Source organism: Narcine bancroftii, chromosome 7 (assembly GCF_036971445.1).
Source record: "Narcine bancroftii isolate sNarBan1 chromosome 7, sNarBan1.hap1, whole genome shotgun sequence".
NCBI classification, from domain to species: domain Eukaryota; kingdom Metazoa; phylum Chordata; class Chondrichthyes; order Torpediniformes; family Narcinidae; genus Narcine; species Narcine bancroftii.
Genome location: NC_091475.1, coordinates 173,701,980 through 173,723,766, shown reverse-complemented (window position 1 = coordinate 173,723,766; position 21,787 = coordinate 173,701,980). Strand labels below are relative to the sequence as shown.

The following is a 21,787-nucleotide window of genomic DNA, read 5'->3' as shown; positions in this document are numbered from 1 at the left end:
ACCAACATTTATCCTAACAAAATATTGCTAGGGTGATCTGTCAGTTCGTGTTTGATTTAAAAGTTGTAAGCTGTGTAAGGGGCCTTGACATCTCTGCCCCGGTTTTGAAGACTAGACATACTAAACAGGCAAAGTATAAACAGTGGAGATAGTGTTTTCAATCAAATTGGACACATTTTCATTGTTATGTGGTAATCACAGATGTCATTTATAATTGCATCGGAATGTTTTGTAATTAATCAGACAGTATTTCTAAAGAATCATCGAAATCGTCAGCCAGGCAAAATGACAAGCTCTCCCGTTACCATGAAAACTTGATATAACAATGCACCAAGTTTGTTCCCATTCCTAGCAGATTATCAGATTACTGCAGACAGATTGTTTTACTGTAGGCATTGATAATTTTGTTTCATTAATCATAATGGGCACCTAATAAAGATACGAGCACTATTCCATGGCCTTTGAAGGCTAAACTCAGAAAACACACACACACCACTAGTGAATGTATTTGTGCATGAATGCATGTATTTGACTACTTTTTCAGTAACTTTGGTGCATTATTGGAGCCAGAAGTTCTGTGGGCTCTCTGATATGATTTAAACTGTTGTTATTATATTATGTGATTATATATTTGTGCAAAATCAAACTTTCTAATATTAATAGAACTTCAGTGGTATTTCAGAAGATAAAAAGTGGATTCATGGGACCTATGTCACTACTGCAGTTATGGGGTTACAGATTTTTTTTTTGAAAAGGAATTTCCTTTGTAAAGTATTATGAAATAAATTATACAATGAAATCCTGATTTAACACGAATTGATATAATGCGATGAATCATTGGACCTTTTCTTTGCTCTTTTTGGAATTGAAAAGATTTTTGGTGACTTAGATCAAAATGGAACAAACTGCGAGAAAAAAAAACTTTTTGTGAAAGATGAGCTTCACATACCTGATGTGATCAAGACTAAGAGTCAAACTCAAGTTGCACAAGACCTCAGGCTACCGGAATCAACACTTCCCAGCTGGAAATCGCAAGAAGAAAAGTTATGTATGTTGCTTTGGCAAGTTGAAGAAGAAACAGGACTAAAAGCCAAACCCCTTAAGATGTCAGCCTCGATGAGAAGTGGTTAGTTCAATAAGTTCAGAAGGCCTTCCAATTTCCAGTCCTGTACTCAAAGCTCAAGCCGAGAAGTTTGACAAGCAGATCAGTGGAACCTCACAGTTCAAAGGTAGCAATGGATGGTGAGACCGGTTTAAATGCTGTCATGTGTAAGTGTCATGAGAAATTTGCTCAGCCGACAGTGCCGCCACCAGCTACGTTCAAGCAAGGAATACTCAATCACTTTTTAAAAGAAATAAACTGTAAATGATGATTGCTAATATTTTTGAATGTTTTTATTTTTGTTTTGTTTACTAAAAATTAATTTGTGTTTTAATTTCTACTGTTAGAACTATTTATTTGCTGAATTCTTTGATTCAAAGGAAATTTACTTTCCAGAAGGTAAACATGAAAAAAATGGGTCAAATAGGGGTGTTTTAGGATGTCAGGTCAACATTGGGTCAGTTTGAACGCTGATTTTCTTGAACCGCGATTTAGCGTAACCCTACTTTTATCGCGAAGATATTTTATGGACCCCCCAATGATTGCGTTATAACGGGGTCACATTGTATGTCAACAATGTAAAATGATCAGAAATCATGGCAGTAGGAAGTTAAATCTTTGGGTAGCAAAGGCTTGCATTCACTGGACTGGATCATGCTGGTCAGATCTCATCACCCAGATTCAACAACTTGTGGTCTCCCCACATCACTGTACATCAAGTGCTGGCTCAAAAAGCCCTTGATCACTGTAAAATACCCTGAAAAGAGCAGAATATACATCTACTGCACTTAATTATTTCTGACATTCAGATTGAATAAATGAGAAGTTTTTAAAAATTAATTATAATTACTTTTTAAAAAAATAACTGAAGCACATAAATGATTAAAACATTAAATGTGCTATCCCTTTGTATAATATCTGCAGCCATATAATCTGCTAATCCCACTTTTCAAAAATCTGGGTGGTTCAGCAACTCGCTCACTGGCTGGTGATTCCTGAGCTCTCTCACATACTGTTGCCTTGGTTTTTGCACACCCTTGCACCCACCTGGACCCTTGTTCCACACTTGCTTTCATTCACCTGGGACCATTTCTACAGCTCCATTAATGCGTGAGTGTGCCAGATTACGATGTATTTAACTGAATGGTGTAAATCATTATTCAAGATGTTCCATTTTGATCATCAAGTACGTCAGCATCTATAGTGATTGACCACTCAGCACTTTAGGAAGTACTACATTTGATGTTTCTATCTTTGCTCTAGGAAGTTAAGAAAGAAATGAACACAACATTGTTGGTGCACTTCTTTGGGAACGAAGGACAGCATAAGCTTCGATACAAAGACTTTCATAGGTAAGTTTTCTTCCATTTTTGCTCATTACCTGTTCTCTAGGAGAAAACAAAACTTCCATACAAAGTTTCCTAAACCTTGCACCTTCTGATCTTAAATGCAAATCATTGTCAATGTGCCATTTAGTAATAGTTTGAATAATTAGATCATAGCAGATTTTTAGTGTGTTTTTAAAGTTTAGTGGATAAAAAAATCTATCTCTGCCTACCACAGAGATAGAAACTTTAATTGAACTTGCACTCCCACATCTGTTAAGAGCTCCAGGTTCTGTTTTTATGGTCTATTGCAGATAATTTTTCAACATTGGTCGGTGTTTGAGTACAATGAGGGAGTTGCACATTGTCTTTATGGTTAAGGTATGTGCTCTTGATCACTCCATAAAAGCTGCTTAAATGTGGCTTTACCCATTTATTTAGAAGATAAAAGGGTCAGCATACCTTAGTTCAGATATCACTTTTCACCCGAATTGTATTTGTTGGTAAATCAACCAAATCATCGTTCTAGTTCTTAATGGAAAAAAATGATTTTTATCTGATTTCTCTTCAAAGTACTTTTACCACATAGGAAACCATTGTTTGCCATTGATCAAAGTGTCTGTGTGTTTTGAAAGGAGGTGACTGATGAGCCACACAGATATGTCTAATTGTCAAAAAGAAAGCAGTGATATTTTTCAATGAGATTGTTTTGTTTTATGCCTACGAGATACTATAGATTTGAAATGAAAGAAAATTCCGTGAGAAGAATGAGAAAGATTATTAAATTCAAGTTCTAATTCCCATCTTTCTTAAATTTTCTTTGGCTAAGCTTGGAGGTGGAACCACAATAGAAGAGTGTGGAGCTGACCGATGGCAAATCATAGAGAATTGTTCATTGATTTATTTTAGATGCAAAAATGTTAAGCTAAAAGCTTTCCTAACAACAGTACTTATGTTTATTCAATAAGGGAGATCATTGGGATTTACTTGAACAATGAAGTGTAATGCCTGTTGAATACTCCCACTTTAAATTTGTCAAAATATTTTTGCAATCTTTTTATCTCATTCATAATTATCTTTTAATGTACTTATGCTATGTTAGAAAAGAAGCGCGAAGTTATAGGATAACAGTTATTTTCCTATTTGTAGTGTACAAATTTTACAATAGTTGATATCCAAGCATTACCATCCACACCATTACTATTCACAGCAAACATTTGGAGGAGTAGTTCATGTAGCACTGCTTGGAATTGAACAGATGACCACAGAATTTGATGTCTATCATTTCCTGTTGGCTCTGCTTCTTGGCAAGAGTGTCCAGTGAGGAATCCAGCCTTCTGTCTTTCATCCAGACATATTGTTTAAAAAAAGAACTAAAGGCATTCTAATATACCAGGTTTCTGCATGACATGAAGCAGGAACAACCACGTGGTGAAAATGTTGACTTACTAATATCTAATCAAGGAGAAGGGATCTAAAAATAATTTTACCTGATCTGGAAGGAATTTTGTAAAGGGCAGCAAAATTGCAACAAAGGAATAAATAGCAAAAGATAACCAAAGTAAAAATTAAAGCTATCAGAGATGAATTTGAAAGAAAATTAAACCAACAAAGAAAAAAATAGAACAAATATAGAAGGATTTTAAATGTTTAACTAAATTGCAGAAAATGTATGTTGTTCAAATTTCAGATTTATTATCAGATATTATGGGGGTGGGGGCTTAACTTCTTGGTGGGAAACAGAGCACCTTATCAAGTAGCCATATTCATAAGATTACCCACAAGATTTGATCTGTTATTCAGACACACTGGAGGCACTGGATAATTGAGAAACAGAACAGTGGTTGAGCTTTCCAGCTCCATCAGATGGAAAATGTCTTGTTAATTCTCTCACCTTTATAATCCATTTAGGACAGACTGGTAATTGAAGCTTCCTTCATCTGCTAATTAGAAAACATTGTCATCCATGAGGAGCTACAAAGGGAACAATGCAAACTTGATTTTCAATTTCTTGGTTACACAAAAACGCTGCAGAAACTCAGCAAGTCATGCAGAGTTCTTTATAGAGCAAAAATAAAGATGCATAACCAGTGTTTCGGGCCTGAGCCCTTCATTAACTTATGAGCAAAAAGTAGACAGGTGCCTGAACAAAATGGTCGGGGATATACCATAATCACAGTGTCTGCAGACTTTATTGTTTAATTTTTTCAATTTCTACCCAACCTTGTTTGGACTGAGTCACTAATGGACTCAGAATCAATTAAAAAAAATATATGGTTCAATGTGCAGAATATTTAAGAGGATGGAGCAGCTCATGATTTTACATTGGGTCATTTTGACTCTGAGGTTCAATCTTCAGCCTTTCTTGATATGCTTCATCTCCTTTAAAACATCAGAAATTTTGCAACTGATTCATATCGACACCCCCCCCTGGACTAAGATGTGAGGGGAAGACGTGAGAGGAAGCGATTAGCACACCTTCTTCTCGGATTGTTGGCTGCCAGAAAATGCATGTGGTACCAACATCTGGTAAAGACTAGACAGGCACCGCTTTCAGCATGAGTTACAAAAGTTTTATTAAAACACTGGTTGCAAAGTTAGTTATGCTAATCATATTGAAATACTCTTTGTTTGGGAAACTGAGGAATGCAGCAATGACATCAACTTGTTCAGATAATAACTTAATTCAAGCCTTACCTTTAACTCTGCCTGTCCCGCATCGGACTTGTCAGCCACAAACGAGCCTGCAGCTGACGTGGACTTTTTACCCCCTCCATAAATCTTCGTCCGCGAAACCAAGCCAAAGAAAGAAGAATACTTAGTGATAAATGTAATTTACAAGAACATAAAGCAGAAAGTGATAATGAGCTTAATGATTCGGCTGCCACAGGCATGAATGAGTTACAGACTAAACTCATGACATAGTCCCATCAACTATTGCTCCCCATTGTGTATCATATTCCTAACACATGTGGAGTTATAACCAGCATTGCCCATTAATAATTTTAAAAGGCACAAATGTGCATGAACAGGCAGCAACGACACACAAATGATCTTTTCCCAGGTACATTGCATTTTGGTGGTGAGCATTTTAGAACTCTTTTGCTTTCTAAGGCCTGATGGAAAGTTTGACAAAATAAAGGATGACACAGAGAACTGTATAATGACAGGACATTTCATAGTTGCTTCAAAGACAATTATGCACTTAGAAAGTACAGAAACTGATATGACATGGGCAGATCTGGCATCCAGCATGTGTATAGCAAGATTCAGTTCACAACATTTATATCAGAAGGGTTCACATGTCTAGGCCAAGAACTTTGGAGACTGGATCAGTTAAACAATAATCCATACCAGAATGGTACATCCATCTTTTCAAAAATAAAATGCAGAAGTTATTGGCACCTAGAAAAAAAAGGAATTGATTTCAAATTAAACATTGTTGTAAATGCACGAGTAATTTTGCCTTTTATCATATAAAATTTGAGATGTGAAATTCTGCATTTAAGGTTTCTTATTCAGGGAGTCAGACAGAAAAGTCTGCAGACACTGTGACTGTATTGGAAAACACAAAAGAGTTTTCTTGTTCAGGATGGTCCTTTTTAGTTGATTTTTAAACATTTATTTAATTTGAGGATGCATATTTGAGACTGACATACCAAAATTTTTACAAGTTGCATGCTTGTTACGTACAATGAAATCTTAATATGACTTCTATGACTGATTTGACCGTAAGAACAAGGAAGGATCACCACTGCACACCCCTATGACCTCTTGATGATCTTCTCCTGTCCCTATCCATGGATAACATGTGGCTGCCTTTTGGAGGGTGAATGTGAGGAAAGCATCCTGTCCGGATGGAGTACCCATTCAATTATTAAAAATCTGTGCTGACCAACTTGCCAATGTATTCACAGATATCTTCAACATCTTACTCTGGCAGGTTGTGGTACCCACCTGTTTCAATCAGGCTTCAATTGTACCAGTGCCCAAGAAGAATGTGGTAACCTACCTAAATGACTATTGACTAGTGGCCCTCACATCGACAATGATGAAGTGTTTTGAAAGGCTGGTGTTGAAGCATATCAGTTCCTGTCTGTGTGGTGACATGGATCCATTCCAATTTGTCTACCATAGCAATAAGTCTAAGGCAGATGCCATCTCACTGGCTCTACGCAAAGCCCTGGAACACCTGTACACCAAAGGTACATACATCGGGATGCCCTTTATCGACTACAGTTTGGCATTTAACACCATCATCCACTCAAAACTGATCAGCAGACTCCAAGTCCTGGGCCTCAATACCCTGCTGTGTAACTGAATCCTTGATTTCCTCATCTCCAGACCACATTCAGTGAGGATTGGTAAGAACATCTCCTTCACAATCTCCCTCAGTACCAGAGCACCTCAAGGATGCATTCTTAGCTCCTGGAATTTCTCGCTATAAACCTATGACTGTGTGGCTCAATAGAACAACACTCAACTAGCTGAACTGTACTCTGACAATAGATCTGAACTTTGAACTTTAATCAGGCCTGTGATGAAAACAAAATAAACAGGAATTTTGTACCCAAATTACGTGAGTCTGGTTTAGAAATTTAACAGCTTTAAATTAAGAATTTCAATTTTAGCTATTTTCTATTAAAAGTTTTTTCCAGATATTATCAACAATCCTTCTGTCAACAGGGAAAATTATCTTTGAACTAAGAAACTTAAGCCGGGAACTTTGAAGCCTGAGGCAACAAATTTAAACCTTGCATTTTGGATCCAGTTGTTCTGTATCAGTTTTAATCCAACCAAGTCCAGCTGAATATTTTGTTGATCAATTCCAAAGCTCTTATAAATACCCTGTTTACAAAACCTTCAATACTGCCTTGCCCAATGTGTCGATGAAGTTTATCCTTCAATGCCTATTAATGCATTAGTTCTGGATAAAGTACCCTGTATTACAGCAATATTATGATTCAAATCCTAGACTGATTCACTCAGAATTAATCCGATTTAATGTAACAAATTTTTCAAACAGCAAGAATGCTATCATTTCAAATTTTCACTGAGATGTGAACAAATTACATTTTCTATTTACATTTGTTTTTCATAGTTGATAGAAAAATTTGAATGATTATATTCTTCATGCTTTATGTCAGTATTTGCAGGGGTTTAATATAGACAAAACAAAATTTCCAGACTATTTTGCAATTGCTAAATAGCATATGGAGGGTTAACCAACATTGCTCATTATTAAACAATGGGCTCTCTTCCAGGCAACTGCATTTAAATATTAGTTTCAACTGGTTTTACAATTTGGCAGACTTCACCAGGCAGGTTTTGTAAGTTATCAGCTGGGCTGCTCAATGTACAGCACTACATGGGTAAGGGAGAACTGGCAGAAATCATTCTGTTACTTAAGCACAAGTCCTTTCTGCCACTTGTAACAACTGCAATGTTCACCATATTAACCTTGGTACAAAAAGTACCAAAGGGCAAATAGCTAGGATAATATTTTTGTAATAACTTGTATACTGTCTTGGAAATATATTTCTTCCAATTCACACTCACTTAATAATCAACTCCGCTCATTTCATTACCATTTTTCTTTCCAATTTTGTGCTCTATTTTAAAGAGATATACTCAATATAAGACATTTCTAATTCTGTGAAAGAATTTACAATTGTTTGTTTTCTTTAGGAAAAGATTTGCCAAGCTCAAAATTTGTAAATGTGTGTTCTGTTTATCAACAACACAAAAGTTAATATTAACTTTTACAGGCCTATTAGTGATATTGGTTGATTGTGTTGATCTAAATTTCTTTTAGTTTGAGATTTTGAAAAGCTTCTACTACCCTCTGCTGGTGATAAACTTCTCTCTAGGTTGTGCCTCGATGATCTAATTGTCAGAGCACTTTAACTAATGAATTGTACTTTTCTTTTAAGCTATCATATTTTATTTTTGCAGTTTCTACTGCCATTTTCTACATAACCAATGTTCATAATCATATAATGTTTGGGAGATGGTTTTATTAAGTGTTTTCAAATTTAAATGTACCTTATATACTTGTCTTTAATTGCCAAATTTTTTGGATCACTTTTTCAGAGGGTCAACAAAAGAGGGGGGGGGGGGTCGACTTTTACAGGAGTCAAATTTTTGTCATCGTAAGTACCTGCATCGTTCAAAGCGTTGGGCACTCAGATAGCCAGGACTGAGTGGTAAGTCCACAGTTAAGGCATCGGGAGTTTGGATGGGCAGGTGGCCAGGGTGTCGAGAACTCCAGTGGGCTGGTGGCCAGGTCGAGGATCTGCTGCTAAGACTTCGGGAGCTCCAGTGGGCGGGAAGCCAGGACATGGGTCTGCTGTTGGGGCATCAGGAGCTCCAGTGGGCAGGCAGGTGAGGCACCAGGAACTCCGGTAGGTGGGTGGCCAGAGCATGGATCCAGTGTTGGGGTGTCAAGAGCTCAGATGGGTGGGAGGCCAGGGGTGAGAGTTTGGGGTTGGGGCATTGAGAGCACCAGTGGGCAGGCAGTCAGGGCCAAAAATAGGGGGGTCAACTTTTATACAGGTCATACAAAAACACATTATTTTTGGGCCAAAGAAGGGGGGGGTGGGCGGTCAACAATTACACGGTATCGACAATTACATGAGTATATATGGTACTTTACTGCAACGGCCTCAATGGTCACTTTTTGTTGACTGTTATTTTACAAAGAACCTGGTGCTCACTAATTTCTGAGCCTGTCTGAGGTGGGTATTTTTTTTATTTTGAGAAACCAGGCTTCTTGGGACATTCACTGTAGATATAATTATTAAAATATAAATTGTTCTTGTTAAATTAGAAACTTTTAATGTCTGTCATTTATTTTGCTTCACTCAAGTGTGGTTTTTGATGAAAATTATTTCTTAATTCTGAAACCCTGCATTTAAAATCCTTCCAAAGCAAAAGATTCCCAAAGTAAACTGGCAAATGAAAATCCAAGTTTTCCAGATGGGAATTTCTACTTTTATCAGTCTGCTACAACTTTAGTTGTTTAGGTCAGATGCCCAGGGTTCATGGCTAATGGGCAGATGCCTACAACACAACTAGTTATCGCTTAAGATGCAATGACATCTCATGAGCTTCACAGATTTACAGATCCCGAATGTCCTTGGGCCCTTGCAGCCTTCACCTGTTTTAATCAATTTGGAAACATTCATAGAAAGGACTTCCAAAAAAAAAATTTCAAGGACTGAGCATAACTGAAAACTTGGTGTGAGAAAAGAGGTTTAATATTCTTATGTAATATTGGACAAATGGCAGAATATTAACATAACAAAGAGAAGGTGCACGTGCACAAGTTTGGTTGTGGATACAGAAATAATTTTACTGGTCTGTCAATCTTCTCTGATTTTATGGAAAATATTTATACAAGCCAGCAAAATAAAAGTTTTATTGTTGGCTTATGTGGGTGGGCCAAATACTTTCTGAAGATTTAGGTCATTCGACCCTTCGAGCCTGCTCCGCCATTCAACGAGATCGTGGCTGATCTTAAAGTTCAGTACCTCGTCCCGCCTTCTCTCCGTAACCTTTAATACCCTTATACTGAAGAAATATATCTAATTCCCTCTTAAATATATTTAATGAACCTGCCTCTACTGCCCTCTGTGGCAATGAATTCCACAGATTCACCACCCTCTGGGCAAAGAAATTCCTCCTCATCTCGGTCCTAAATGGTTTGCCTATTATCCTCAAACCATGGCCCCGGGTTCTGGATTTTCCCATCATTGGAAACATCCCATCTGCATCCATTCTGTCCAGTCCTGCCAGAATTTTATAGGTCTCTATGAGATCCCCTCTCAATCTTCTAAACTCCAGCGAGTACAATCCCAATTTGCGCAATCTTTCCTCATAAGTCATTCCTCCCATTCCAGGTATCAGCCTGGTGAATCGCCTCTGCACTCCCTCCATTGCAAGAACATCCTTCCTTAGATAAGGTGACCAAAACTGCACACAATACTTCAGGTGTGGTCTCACCAAGGCCTTGTACAGCTGCAGTAAGGTATCCTTGTTCCGATACTCAAACCCTCTTGATATGAAGGCCTTTTTAACCGCCTGCTGTACCTGCATGCTCGCCTTCAGAGACTGGTGTACAAGTACCCCTAGGTCTCTCTGCACTTCCCCATCTCTTAATCTATTGCCATTCAAATATTAATCTGCCCTTGGGTTTGTATTACCAAAGTGGATAACCTCACATTTATCCACATTGTAGTGCATTTGCCATGTATCTACCCAGTCCCTCAATTTATCCAAATCACACTCGAGCTTCCTGACCTCCTCTTCCGTGCACACAACCCCTCCTAGCTTAGTGTCATCTGCAAATCTGGAGATATTACATCCAATCCCCTCATCCAGATCATTAATGTAAATTGTGAACAGCTGGGGTCCCAGTACAGATCCCTGTGGCACCCCACTGGTCACCGCCTGCCACTCAGAAAACGAGCCATTTATCCCAACTCTCTGTCTTCTACCTGCCAGCCAGTTCTCAATCCACATCAATACTTTGCCCCCAATCCCATGAGCCTTGATTTTGGAAGCCAGTCGTTTATGCGGGACCTTATCGAAGGCCTTTTGGAAGTCCAGGTACACCACATCCACTGGCTCTCCCCCATCTATTTTAGCTGTCACCATCTCAAAGAATTCCAATAGATTTGTCAAGCACGATTTACCTTTTGTAAATCTATGTTGACTCTGTCCAATCCCTTCTCTGCTAGTCATATGCTCCGCTATTACATCCTTAATAATGGATTCCATCATTTTGCCCACTACTGATGTAAGGCTCACCGGCCTATAATTCCCCACTTTTTCTCTACCCCCCTTTTTAAATAGTGGGGTAACATTAGCTACCCTCCAATCCATGGGTACTGATCCTGAGTCTATCAAATTCTGGAAAATAATTCTTAAAGCATCTGCTATCTGAATGTCCACTCCCTTAAGTACCCTAGGATGTAGATTATCAGGCCCTTGGGATTTATCTGCCTTCAATCCCATCAATTTCCCCAAGACCATGTCCTTAGAGATACTGATTTCTTTCAGTTCCTCCCTTGCATTAGTCTCTATGTTTCCCAACATCCTTGGGAGGTTATTTGTATCCTCTCTTGTAAAAACAGAACTAAAGTAAGAATTTAATTGGTCTGCCATTTCCTTATTCCCCATTATATATTCCCCTGATTCCGACTGCAAAGGACCTACTCTGGATTTCACCAATCTTTTCCTCTTGACATATTTATAAAAACTTTTGCAGTTGGTTTTTATATTTGCCGCAAGCTTACTTTCGTAATTTATTTTTGCTCTCTTGATTAATCCCTTTGTCCTCCTTTGGTGCATCTTGAACTGCTCCCAGTCTTCGGTTGTGCTACTTTTTTTGGCCAATTGATATGTTCTCTCTTTGGACCTAATGCTGTCTCTAATTTCCCTTGTTATCCACGGTTGAGTCACCTTTTTTGGTTTATTTTTATGCCAAACCGGTATAAACGATTTTTCCAATTTCTCCATTAGATCTGTGAATGCTTTCCATTGTCTATCCACAGTCAACTCCCCCATAAACACCACCCAATCAATCTTACTCAACTCCCATCTCATACCATCATAATTCCCTTTATTTAAATTCAGGACCTTAGTCTCGGTTTTAATTTCATCACTCTCCATGTCGAGTGAGAATTCGATCATATTGTGATCGCTCCTACCCAAAGGGCCTCGTACAACAAGATTGTTGATTAACCCCTTATCATTGCATAATACCCAATCTAAAATGGCCTGCTCCCGAGTTGGTTCCTCGACATATTGGTCTAGATAACCGTCCCGTAAACATTGAAGGAATTCCTCCTCCTCAGTATTTTTACTAATTTGGCTAGTCCAATCTATATGCAAATTAAAGTCTCCCATGATGACAGCTGTTCCCTTATTGCATGCTTTTCTAATTTCTCTTTTAATGCCTTCCCTCACCTCTACACTACTATTTGGAGGCCTATATACCACCCCCACTAATGTTTTCCACCCCTTGCTATTCCTCATCTTCCGAGTTGATATCCTTTCTGTCAATCATAGATGCTGCTGCTTGTCATTTATCTTTGGCATTGGTGCAGTTCGCCTTAATGCTGGTGGGATTAGCTTCATTTCATTTAGAATATATTGTTACTGCCATGGATTTGCAATATTAATATAATATAAAAAACAAGGAGACTGGAATTAACGTAAAAGTTATAATCTACCAGGCTGATTCTTATACAATCTACATTTGAGCTGCCTTACACCGTCTGAGAGAAAGACATGAGAAATTTTTCCCTCACTTCCATGGTTATCCAGCTAATGGTTTGACAGCTGTCTGATGTTCCATCTTGCAAAATTCATATCTACCCTGTTGTTTACCACAAGCGACATTTGCAGGCTAATAGGATACATGTCATTATTGTATTACAATACTATTTCATTTTCTGTATCTGAATTTATCCATTCGGTTTCAATTCCATTCCTACACAAGCCTCAAAGCTCATCACAACCCCATTCGCAGCACAGAATCTCAATCCTTCACTTCAATGCCAAGCATTTCTTTCTCTAAGGTGCAAGCTGCTCTCGGTGCTGCTGTACATGGTACAGGGGTGGCCCAACTCCCACACCTCCAGCCTGGCAGTCGCCAGAGCAGTCTTTTGGTTCATATGGGGATCCAAAATGGAAAGGGTCCAAAGGGTCGCTATGTACGAGTTGCCAGACAATGGGAGTAAGGATGTGCCCAATGTAGCCCTCATCCTAATGACCGTGTTCATGTGTGGCTGCATCAGGCTGTGCGTAGAACTGAAGTACGAGAGTATCAAGTGCCGCTATGTGCTGTGGTTCTATCTGTTCCAGGTAATGCAAAGGATGGGCCTGGCCCCATTACCGTGTAATGTCCCAGTCAGCTTGACATTGCCACTTCACCTATCCTTTGTGGAAAAGTTTTTTCAAACAAACACCTTTGCCCAGAAGGCCATCAGGCAGTGGTCAGCAGGGAACATCCTGCAGACACTTAGGGACAAAGACTTGATGGATATTGTGGGATGGTTCCCTGAACAGACTGTCCAGATTACCTGATGGAATGCTCACTAATAAACACCAGAACTTGGCCTGGCTGGTAGTGAGAGGAGCTCTCCTGGTCATATCCTTCCAGAACAACAGAAATATCACCCAATATACATGACTCCAACATCTTTGTAGAATGCGCAATCTCTAAGAGTGTGGAAGCAAGGGTCCTTGGCATGGTTCATCCCAGCAGCAGCGAGACAGAGGACTCTGATTTACGGACTGTTCCTGGGGAGACATGCGGAGGCAGACATTCAAAGCTACTGGAAGCTCATCTTTTGGTCTGCATGAAACTTGTTGGTCTTTCAGCGCAAGGAGATGTTGGTGAGAGAATGCTGCCATCTAGCACATTCCAGGTTGCAGGAGTAGATGCTGAGGGGTGCACTGAGGCTTGGAGCAGCCACGCAAAGGCACTCTGGGGATAGATCACAGTCTAGAGTCCTTCTGTTAACAACTTTGAGGGGCAAAGACCCAGGGAAAGTTACTCAAACAACAGAGGTGACACAGTGATGGCAATTGTGCTAGATAGAGAACATAAGTTACAATGTACATTCATGGAAATGATTGAATATGAAGAGACTTTGAATGGTTTTCCTTTTTGTAAATAAATTATTGTGAATAAAGTTTATTTTTGAGGATAAAAGTCTACCACACCTCAGCTATTACAATCAAACCTAGGATTATTTCATGACAGCTGGCAAAGAGGCTCTGTTTATTGTTATTGACTGAACTCTTTTCAGCCATTCAGTGAGACCTCTTCCTCAGCCAAACCAATTCAGCAGTACATCCCAGCACCTTTGCAGTGCTGTGCACAGTCAGAAGTGTGAGCACCTTCCTTCAGCATGCAAATAAAGAATCTATTGACGATATACACCAGTTTATGCAAAAATGATCTATAAATAGTTGTTTTTAAATGAATGGTTACTCGGTACAGTAGTTATTATTTTGGCAACATTTTGATGAAAACTTACTAGTTTCCACAGCTATGATTAAATAACAAGAGGTGACAGAATAGCGTGTAGGTAAGTGATGAAGACAGGTGGTGGTGATGTAAACAGAAGTCTAATAGTTATTCAAAATTATCAGAAGAAGGAAAAGGCTGAAATTGTGAGACTCAAAGGCTTAAATAAATGAAAATCTGAAATTGTTGAATTAAGCGTTCAGAAGCCTGCAATGTGCCGAGCAAAAAGTCAAGGTGTTTGTCCTTGAGATTCATTGGAACTGTAAGAAACTGTAGTGAGGTCAGAATGACAATGGGATGGAGAATTAAAGGAATGGTCATTGAAACGTCAAGATCATGAACGAAGATGTTCTATGAAAACTTGGATGTCCACTTTGTAGAAGAGACAGAGAATTCAGTATTCTATCTTGGAAGAGGTACTTAAAGGCATAGAAAGAGCATGGAACCATCTTTAAAGCTGACTGGTTCTGCACGGACCATCGAGCACATGTTTACCTTAATCCTGCCCGAACTCATTCTCATCAGTTGGCCCAGATTCTACCATGCATCTCCACATTCAAGGTAAATTTATAATGGGCAAGTAATAAACAAACCTACACATTTTTGAAATGTAAGAGGAAACCCACACTGCACAGAGGCAGCACCAGAGGTGAGGGTTGAACACTGATCACTCTAGCTGTGAGGGAACAGCTCTACTAGTTGTGCCACTATGCTACCTGAAATGAAACCCTATCCTAAAATTGAAAAAATATAGAGAGCCCCGGATAGTAGGAAGGTTGAAGGGAAAAGGGCAAGTGTTGCCTCTCCTGTGGAGATGTTAGAGTCAATCCGCACATCCTTTTTTTTTATTTTTCACACCATAAATCACATTAGCCATGATACACACTTTTTCCTTTTCACACATATACAGTGACTTTTTCTCCCCCCCCCTCCCTTCTCCCAAGCCACCCCCCCCACCCCCCCCTCCCATCCATTTTAGGTATACAATCTAGGTTACATTAAACCAGTCAGACAATGTTGTCATTCAACAAAAATACACCAGAAATTCTACTGAGTCCATTCTTTTCTTTCCTTCTCCTTCCATCAACTTAGGTAATGCTTGTCCCCGGTAGGTTTTCGCTATTGTATTTAATGTAAGGCTCCCATATTTGTTCGAATATTTCAATATTATTTCTTAAACTATATGTTATTTTTTCTAATGGAATACATTTATTCATTTCTATATACCATTGTTGTATTTTCAAATTATCTTCCAATTTCCAGGTCGACATAATACATTTTTTGGCTACGGCTAGAGCTATCTTAACAAATCTTTTTTGTGCATCCTCCAAATCAATTCCAAATTCTATGTTTTTTATGTTACTTAGGAGAAAGATCTCTGGATTCTTTGGTATATTGTTTTCTGTTATTTTATTTAATATCTGATTGAGATCATCCCAAAATTTTTCTACTCTCTCACATGTCCAGATTGCATGAATTGTTGTTCCCATTTCTTTTTTACATCGAAAACATCTATCAGATACTGTTGGGTCCCATTTATTTAACTTTTGAGGTGTAAATCCGCACATCCTGAAGGGATACCGAAAGTAAGTCCCAAATTAGGCAAAGCTGCTACACAGGACGACTACGTGCACACCAACAAACAATAGACAGAGAAAAGCAATGTATTAAACAATAAACCAGTTGAATATAAAAACAGAAACTGCTTAAATTACTCAGCACATCAAGTAGCAGATGTGGAGAGAGAAACAGAACTGTTGTCCAATGTTTATCTGTAGAAAAGACCATTCCTTTTTGATGTACTGGAGGCTCATTGCACCTTGAATCACATTTGTCAAATTCTTCTTCGGTGACATTCCTGGTTGTTGAGAATGACTTGTTTCCACTACAATTTTCAGGGACGAATGAGAGCCTGTTTGGGGGTTGGAGAACTCCTTTTCCTAATCTGCTGGGTTTCCATTAAAAGCACTCCAGATGTACTAAGTGCTCTCCGAAATGCTCCTTTTCTACTTTAAGCGAAGATATTGTGCTTTTTCCTGGAGGTTATGAGGAAAAACTTTAATCTTTTCCTCTTGCAGTGAAGAAAGAATAGAGAGTTTGATTCAGGAGTTTGATGCAGACATGTGAAATATTTGGCTTGCCCAATGGAGCTGACCTTGCAGGTAGAAGCCAAACACAACCTGTTCGAGGAACTCAGCAGGTTGAGCTGCATCATTTGGAGAAAAGCAATAGTTGATATTTCAGGATGAAACTCTGGTTAGAAAAGGAGACTAAAAGGGGGGAGGGGGGAGTACAGAGCAGGAGGGGTACAGAATAGAGGGGCTATTTTAATTTCCCATTCCAACACCAACTAATCTGTCCAAGACCTTCTCCACTGCCAGATCGAGGCCCAACATGAACTAGAGGAACATCTCATATTTCACTTGTATAGTCCGCAGCCCAGTAGTGATGAGCCCCCTCTTTCTTTTGTAACCCTTCTGCCCTCTTTTAAGACCCCCTTTGCAACTACCTCAACCAGCCCTCCACCCATTCTCAAACCTCTTTGGCTCCAACCACTACGTCCATCTCCCTAATGGATTTTTCTGCTTTCTCAACTTCCCACCCTTCAATTTCATCTGGTCTCTATAACACTATTTTCCCTTCCTTTTCAGATTTATTGTCATAGAATACATACATGACATCACATTCAACCCTTAGATTATTTTTCCTGCGGATGTGGCAGAATTACCACTTATTGGCAGTACAAAAAAATACCTGACTCAATGTACACAAGTAAACAAATAAAAAATACAAATAAACTGATTATGCAATACAGATAGAGAGAAAAAAATCAAAAGTGCAAAAGTAAGTGTCTATAGCAGTACGCTTGGAGGGAATGGGCAGAACCAATGCTAACAGCTCCGGTCTTGTGATAGCTATACACAACAGCCTCCTATCTACCGGCAATTAGCCATTACAGCCACAAGGCATAGTGATTCAGCAGAATCCATAGGTCTACTGAGAAGCCCTGGCCTACTCACTGTAGCTATGTCATGAGGTCTTTCGCACTTCAGATGTCATGATGCCAGGTTACATGTGTGTCTATATTAAGCCTGACAGCATGTCAATAAATGCTCCTACTCTTCTCTGCTGACAACTTCAGGTGTGGTCTCATTATTCCTAACACTTCAACATGATAGCGTATGAGCATAATCATTATCTGCCACATTGATGACCCCAACAGGTCTAGCCAGTAGTTAGACTCTACAACAGACACGCTGCAAACCCAAGCTCAAAGCTTCTGCAGCAAGCAGCTTGCTTGTAAAAACAGTAATGAGCCAACGAGCAGGCAACAAATAATGGACTGCCTAACACAGCTGATCTTAATATTGCACTGTCTCCAGTTGACCATAGCTACGAATGACTGCAAATCAATCAGCATAACATTAAAGTCAGCAAATAAATTATCAGGATGCCAGTCACTTTTCCCTTCATGATCGACTGAACACACAGCAAGGGGCGTGATGTCATAGAAGGTAACTGTTTGGAAAAACTCTAAACTTGCCACAAGTTTAAAAGACATTTTACAACTTACTTGCCACTTTTCTGACCGAGAGTAGACGTAAACTGTTGTTTTTTTTTTGCCTCACAAACTGAGCAGCACATCATGCTAATTACCCACAATGTCAGGGGAAACACATATCCATAACATTTTAAACTGACTGCATACATCAAAAGGCTGCGTGTATTTTCTCGACATAGCATAGCATTGGAGCCTCAGTTTTCCAAAATGTTAACACACCCTGAACTCCAGTAAGCTGACCTGGTCATATATCAACAAGTTGTATGCAACCGGCAGCACCCCCCCACCCCCCACCCACCACCATGTTACAAGCAGTTCCTCCCCAAAGGAAGTCCATTCAACCCGGGAAATGACAAATGTCCCCTCCTCGAGAGAAGAAGCCCACGATCCAGGGAATAACCACTTACTCCACTGGGCAAGATCATGCGACCTGGAAGGCAGACACACCCCCAACCCCGATGGAAGACTCTGAGACCCAGGTATTAACCTGAGAACTAATATTTTTATAAAATGCCGCCTGTCGATGATGATTCTGAGGCCTTTGACTGGCGACAACAGATTACAACAGGTTTCAGTCTCCCGCTCAGCACAGCACCAACTATTGGCCGGGCAGCCAGCCAGTAGACTTTAAGCTGCAACAGACAGTTGATCCGCAGAGCGCCACCTACCACCTCCTGTGTGTCATTGCAGACTTTAGCTGCTACTTGACTTTCTAAAGTTAACTCTTTCCTATCAGACTTGGGATTAACATTGTAGACTCTCACAATTATCAACAACCTGCCTATAGTATGGACTTTTAGTTTTGGTAATGCATCTCAAATGTTTGATATAGTTCTGGATTCCTCATGTGCCTCAACTGTAATTATCTATAATCAGCTCTGACTTTTTGCCACTGCCTGTGATTGCCTTTTGCAGAGGTTAAGTGTCTCACATGATTCCTACTGTAATTTATTCGTGTTGTCATCTATTCTTTTTCAGCTTTCCAATTGATTGAGCACTGTTAATATGTTTAGTAATATAATTTCCTTCCCCAGCAGCCTTCATACACGATGCTCCAGGACAGCAACACGAATGGCAAGTCAGTTTCACTCTCCCTGTACGGTTCTGCGTGGAATGTCTGCATTAGTTCAGAACTGCTGAGCCAATTGGTCATTTACTGCTGATCCTGGGAGGAGCTGTGTAGTGGTACGCTTTGAAGGAGTGGGCAGAATCAGCGCTAACAGCTCCCATCTTGTGACGACTAGACACAACACCCTCTTATATACTGGCAATTAGCCATTACAGCCACAAGGCATAGTGACTCAGCAGAACTCGCAGGAATACTGAGAAGGCTTGGCCTACTCAACGTAACTACGTCATGAGGTCATTTACACTTCAGATGTCATGATGCCAGGTCACATATTGTGTGTCTACATTACACCTGACAGCACGTCAATAAATGCTTCTACTCTTTTCTGGCTGACAACTTCGGGTATGGTCTTGTTAATCCTAACACTTCAACATGATGGCGTATTAGCATAATCATCATCTGCCACAAGTCCTTAAATAAGTCTTTGATTGAGTGTTGTTGAGGAGACTGCTAGTGTAGAGGTAGAAGCTATTCCTGAACCTGTGGTGCGAGGCTTGTGGCACCTACAATTCTTGACTGATGGTAGCAGCACTGGTAGCCTTTGTCTTGTAATTACCTACTCCACCCTGTGTGACTCATATTCCTCCACATGACCTGTTTACCTTAAATTTAAGTAAATACCATGGTAGCAGGCCTTCTGGTGCATGAGCTCTTCCCGCCCATATACACCAATTATCCTACAAACCCATACGTTTTCTTGCAGTGCACAAGAAGCTCAGCAGATCACGCTGCGTCCATTGGCCTGACCCCTTTGTTGAGAATCAACTTTTCTTGCTTCTCTCTGCTTTGTCTGGCATCTGCCACCCCTCTGCCTCTGTCTGTCATATTTCATCTCTGTCTTGTTGGCCAATCCCATGTAGAGGACCTGCTTTACCCCTCCCATGCTATCCTCTTGATATTGCTTCTGCACTAACTTTCCTTGGTTTTGATGAAGAGTTTTGGCATGAAACATTGACCATTTTTTCTCCCACCACTGCTTGACCTGCTGAGTTCCTCCAACAGATTGTGTTTGGTTTCATTTTCCAGCATCTACACTCTCCTGTGTGACTACATGTAGTTAGACCTGCAGAATCAGAGAATGGTGACCTGGGAGATATGGGTTTGTTTTTTACAATGTATTTGGAAAATTTGATAGAGGCAGCTTTGGTGTTGTCTCTTCAGTGCTTTGAGGTACAGTCCAAGCTTCAGAAACAGCCAGTGGGGACAGGAATTTAATACTGCCTGATAGACTAGATGCAAGGTTTGACAAGGTGTCAAGTTTGAGTTCTTGATCTTCCTTAGACAGCCAAAGGTTGTGCTGGTACACTGAACCATCACATGGTTTTGTATTGTTTTCTCGACTAACTTTTCTCAAAAGAGAAGTGACCTAATCTCTTCATTCTTTCCTGATATGTACACACTCACAATTATTAGTATCATCCTTATAAACCTTCAATTGTATATTATCTTTATATCCTTTGTCAATATGATGGCTCGAATTGTGTACAACTCTCTAAATGCAGTCCAAAGGTTAGAACAAATTCAGCATCATTTCAAAACATTGCAGTCCTATCACCCAAAAATAAACCTTAGTGCTTGGTTTGCTGTTTTTTAATGCCTTCATGGAATTTCGTGATTAGTGCAATTGGATCTCAAGGTCCCTTTCTTCTTCAACCCCTCAATATTCCCACCACTGAACTCTGTCAAACCCCACTGCCCACTTTTTGCACCGTTCATAACTATCTCTTATTCCCTTTATTGTACTTCCCTGATTCTACATTTTCTACTTTGCTTATTTGTATATTGTGAGTTACTTCATCAAAATCATTTTTGTAAATTTGAGATAGGTTATATTTACTGCACTACTTCTCTATTGCTTTCAAAAACTTTGATGAGATTAGTTCAACAATATTTTCCCATTTGAAATCCAAGCTGACTGTACTTCATTGTAGTTATTTTTGAATATGGTTCTCCTCTTTCTTGATGAAATTTAAGAATAAAGTCCGTAAATGCTAAAAGTCAAATCTACAGTTGACATGTTTCACAAAGTATAAAGGTAACGTTTGTAATTACAGAGTCAATTTGCCAGAGTTTTTTTTAGACTTTATAGAACAACATTTATTTATTTATTTATTTGTATATATGAAATCTTGTCCTGCATATGCATTGTTGGTCTACATGTGTGTTATATCTGGTTGTGTGTCTGTGTGTTTTGCACCGAGGAGCAGAGAACATTGTACTTGTGCAATTAGATGACAATAAACTTGACATGATGAACATAATGGAGAAATTCTTCCACTTAATTAACAATCACTTCCTGAAACGTGGTTATTGACCATGTAAAACTTATAACTTGCCTGTCTCTCCATACAAACTCAACAGCCAGATGAATAGCATATGTGGAAAAAGAAACTAGTCATTAAATTAACGGTTAAGTTATGATAAAGGGTTTTGGCTCAAAATGTCAACCATTCTTTTTCTCCTACTAAAGCTGCTTGACCCACTAAATTCCACCAGCAAATTGTGTATAACTTCAGATTCCACAGTCTCCTGTGTGTCTCATGCTCCTTTGTATAATAAATTGATAATATTATGAACTAGGCTGATGTCTAATCTGGCCTGCTGGGATGACTGCCTAAGGTCCACA

At 39.4% G+C, this 21,787-nt stretch overlaps 1 protein-coding gene across 1 annotated transcript in view; it reads left to right on the top strand.

The window, feature by feature from the left end:
- Positions 1–21,787, top strand: part of micu2 (mitochondrial calcium uptake 2) — a 419,472-nt gene that overhangs the window by 379,971 nt on the left and 17,714 nt on the right. The window contains exon 9 of the mRNA XM_069891395.1: positions 2,366–2,454. Within this exon, the coding sequence (XP_069747496.1) occupies positions 2,366–2,454 (89 nt within the window). The remainder of the gene's footprint in view (positions 1–2,365; positions 2,455–21,787) is intronic.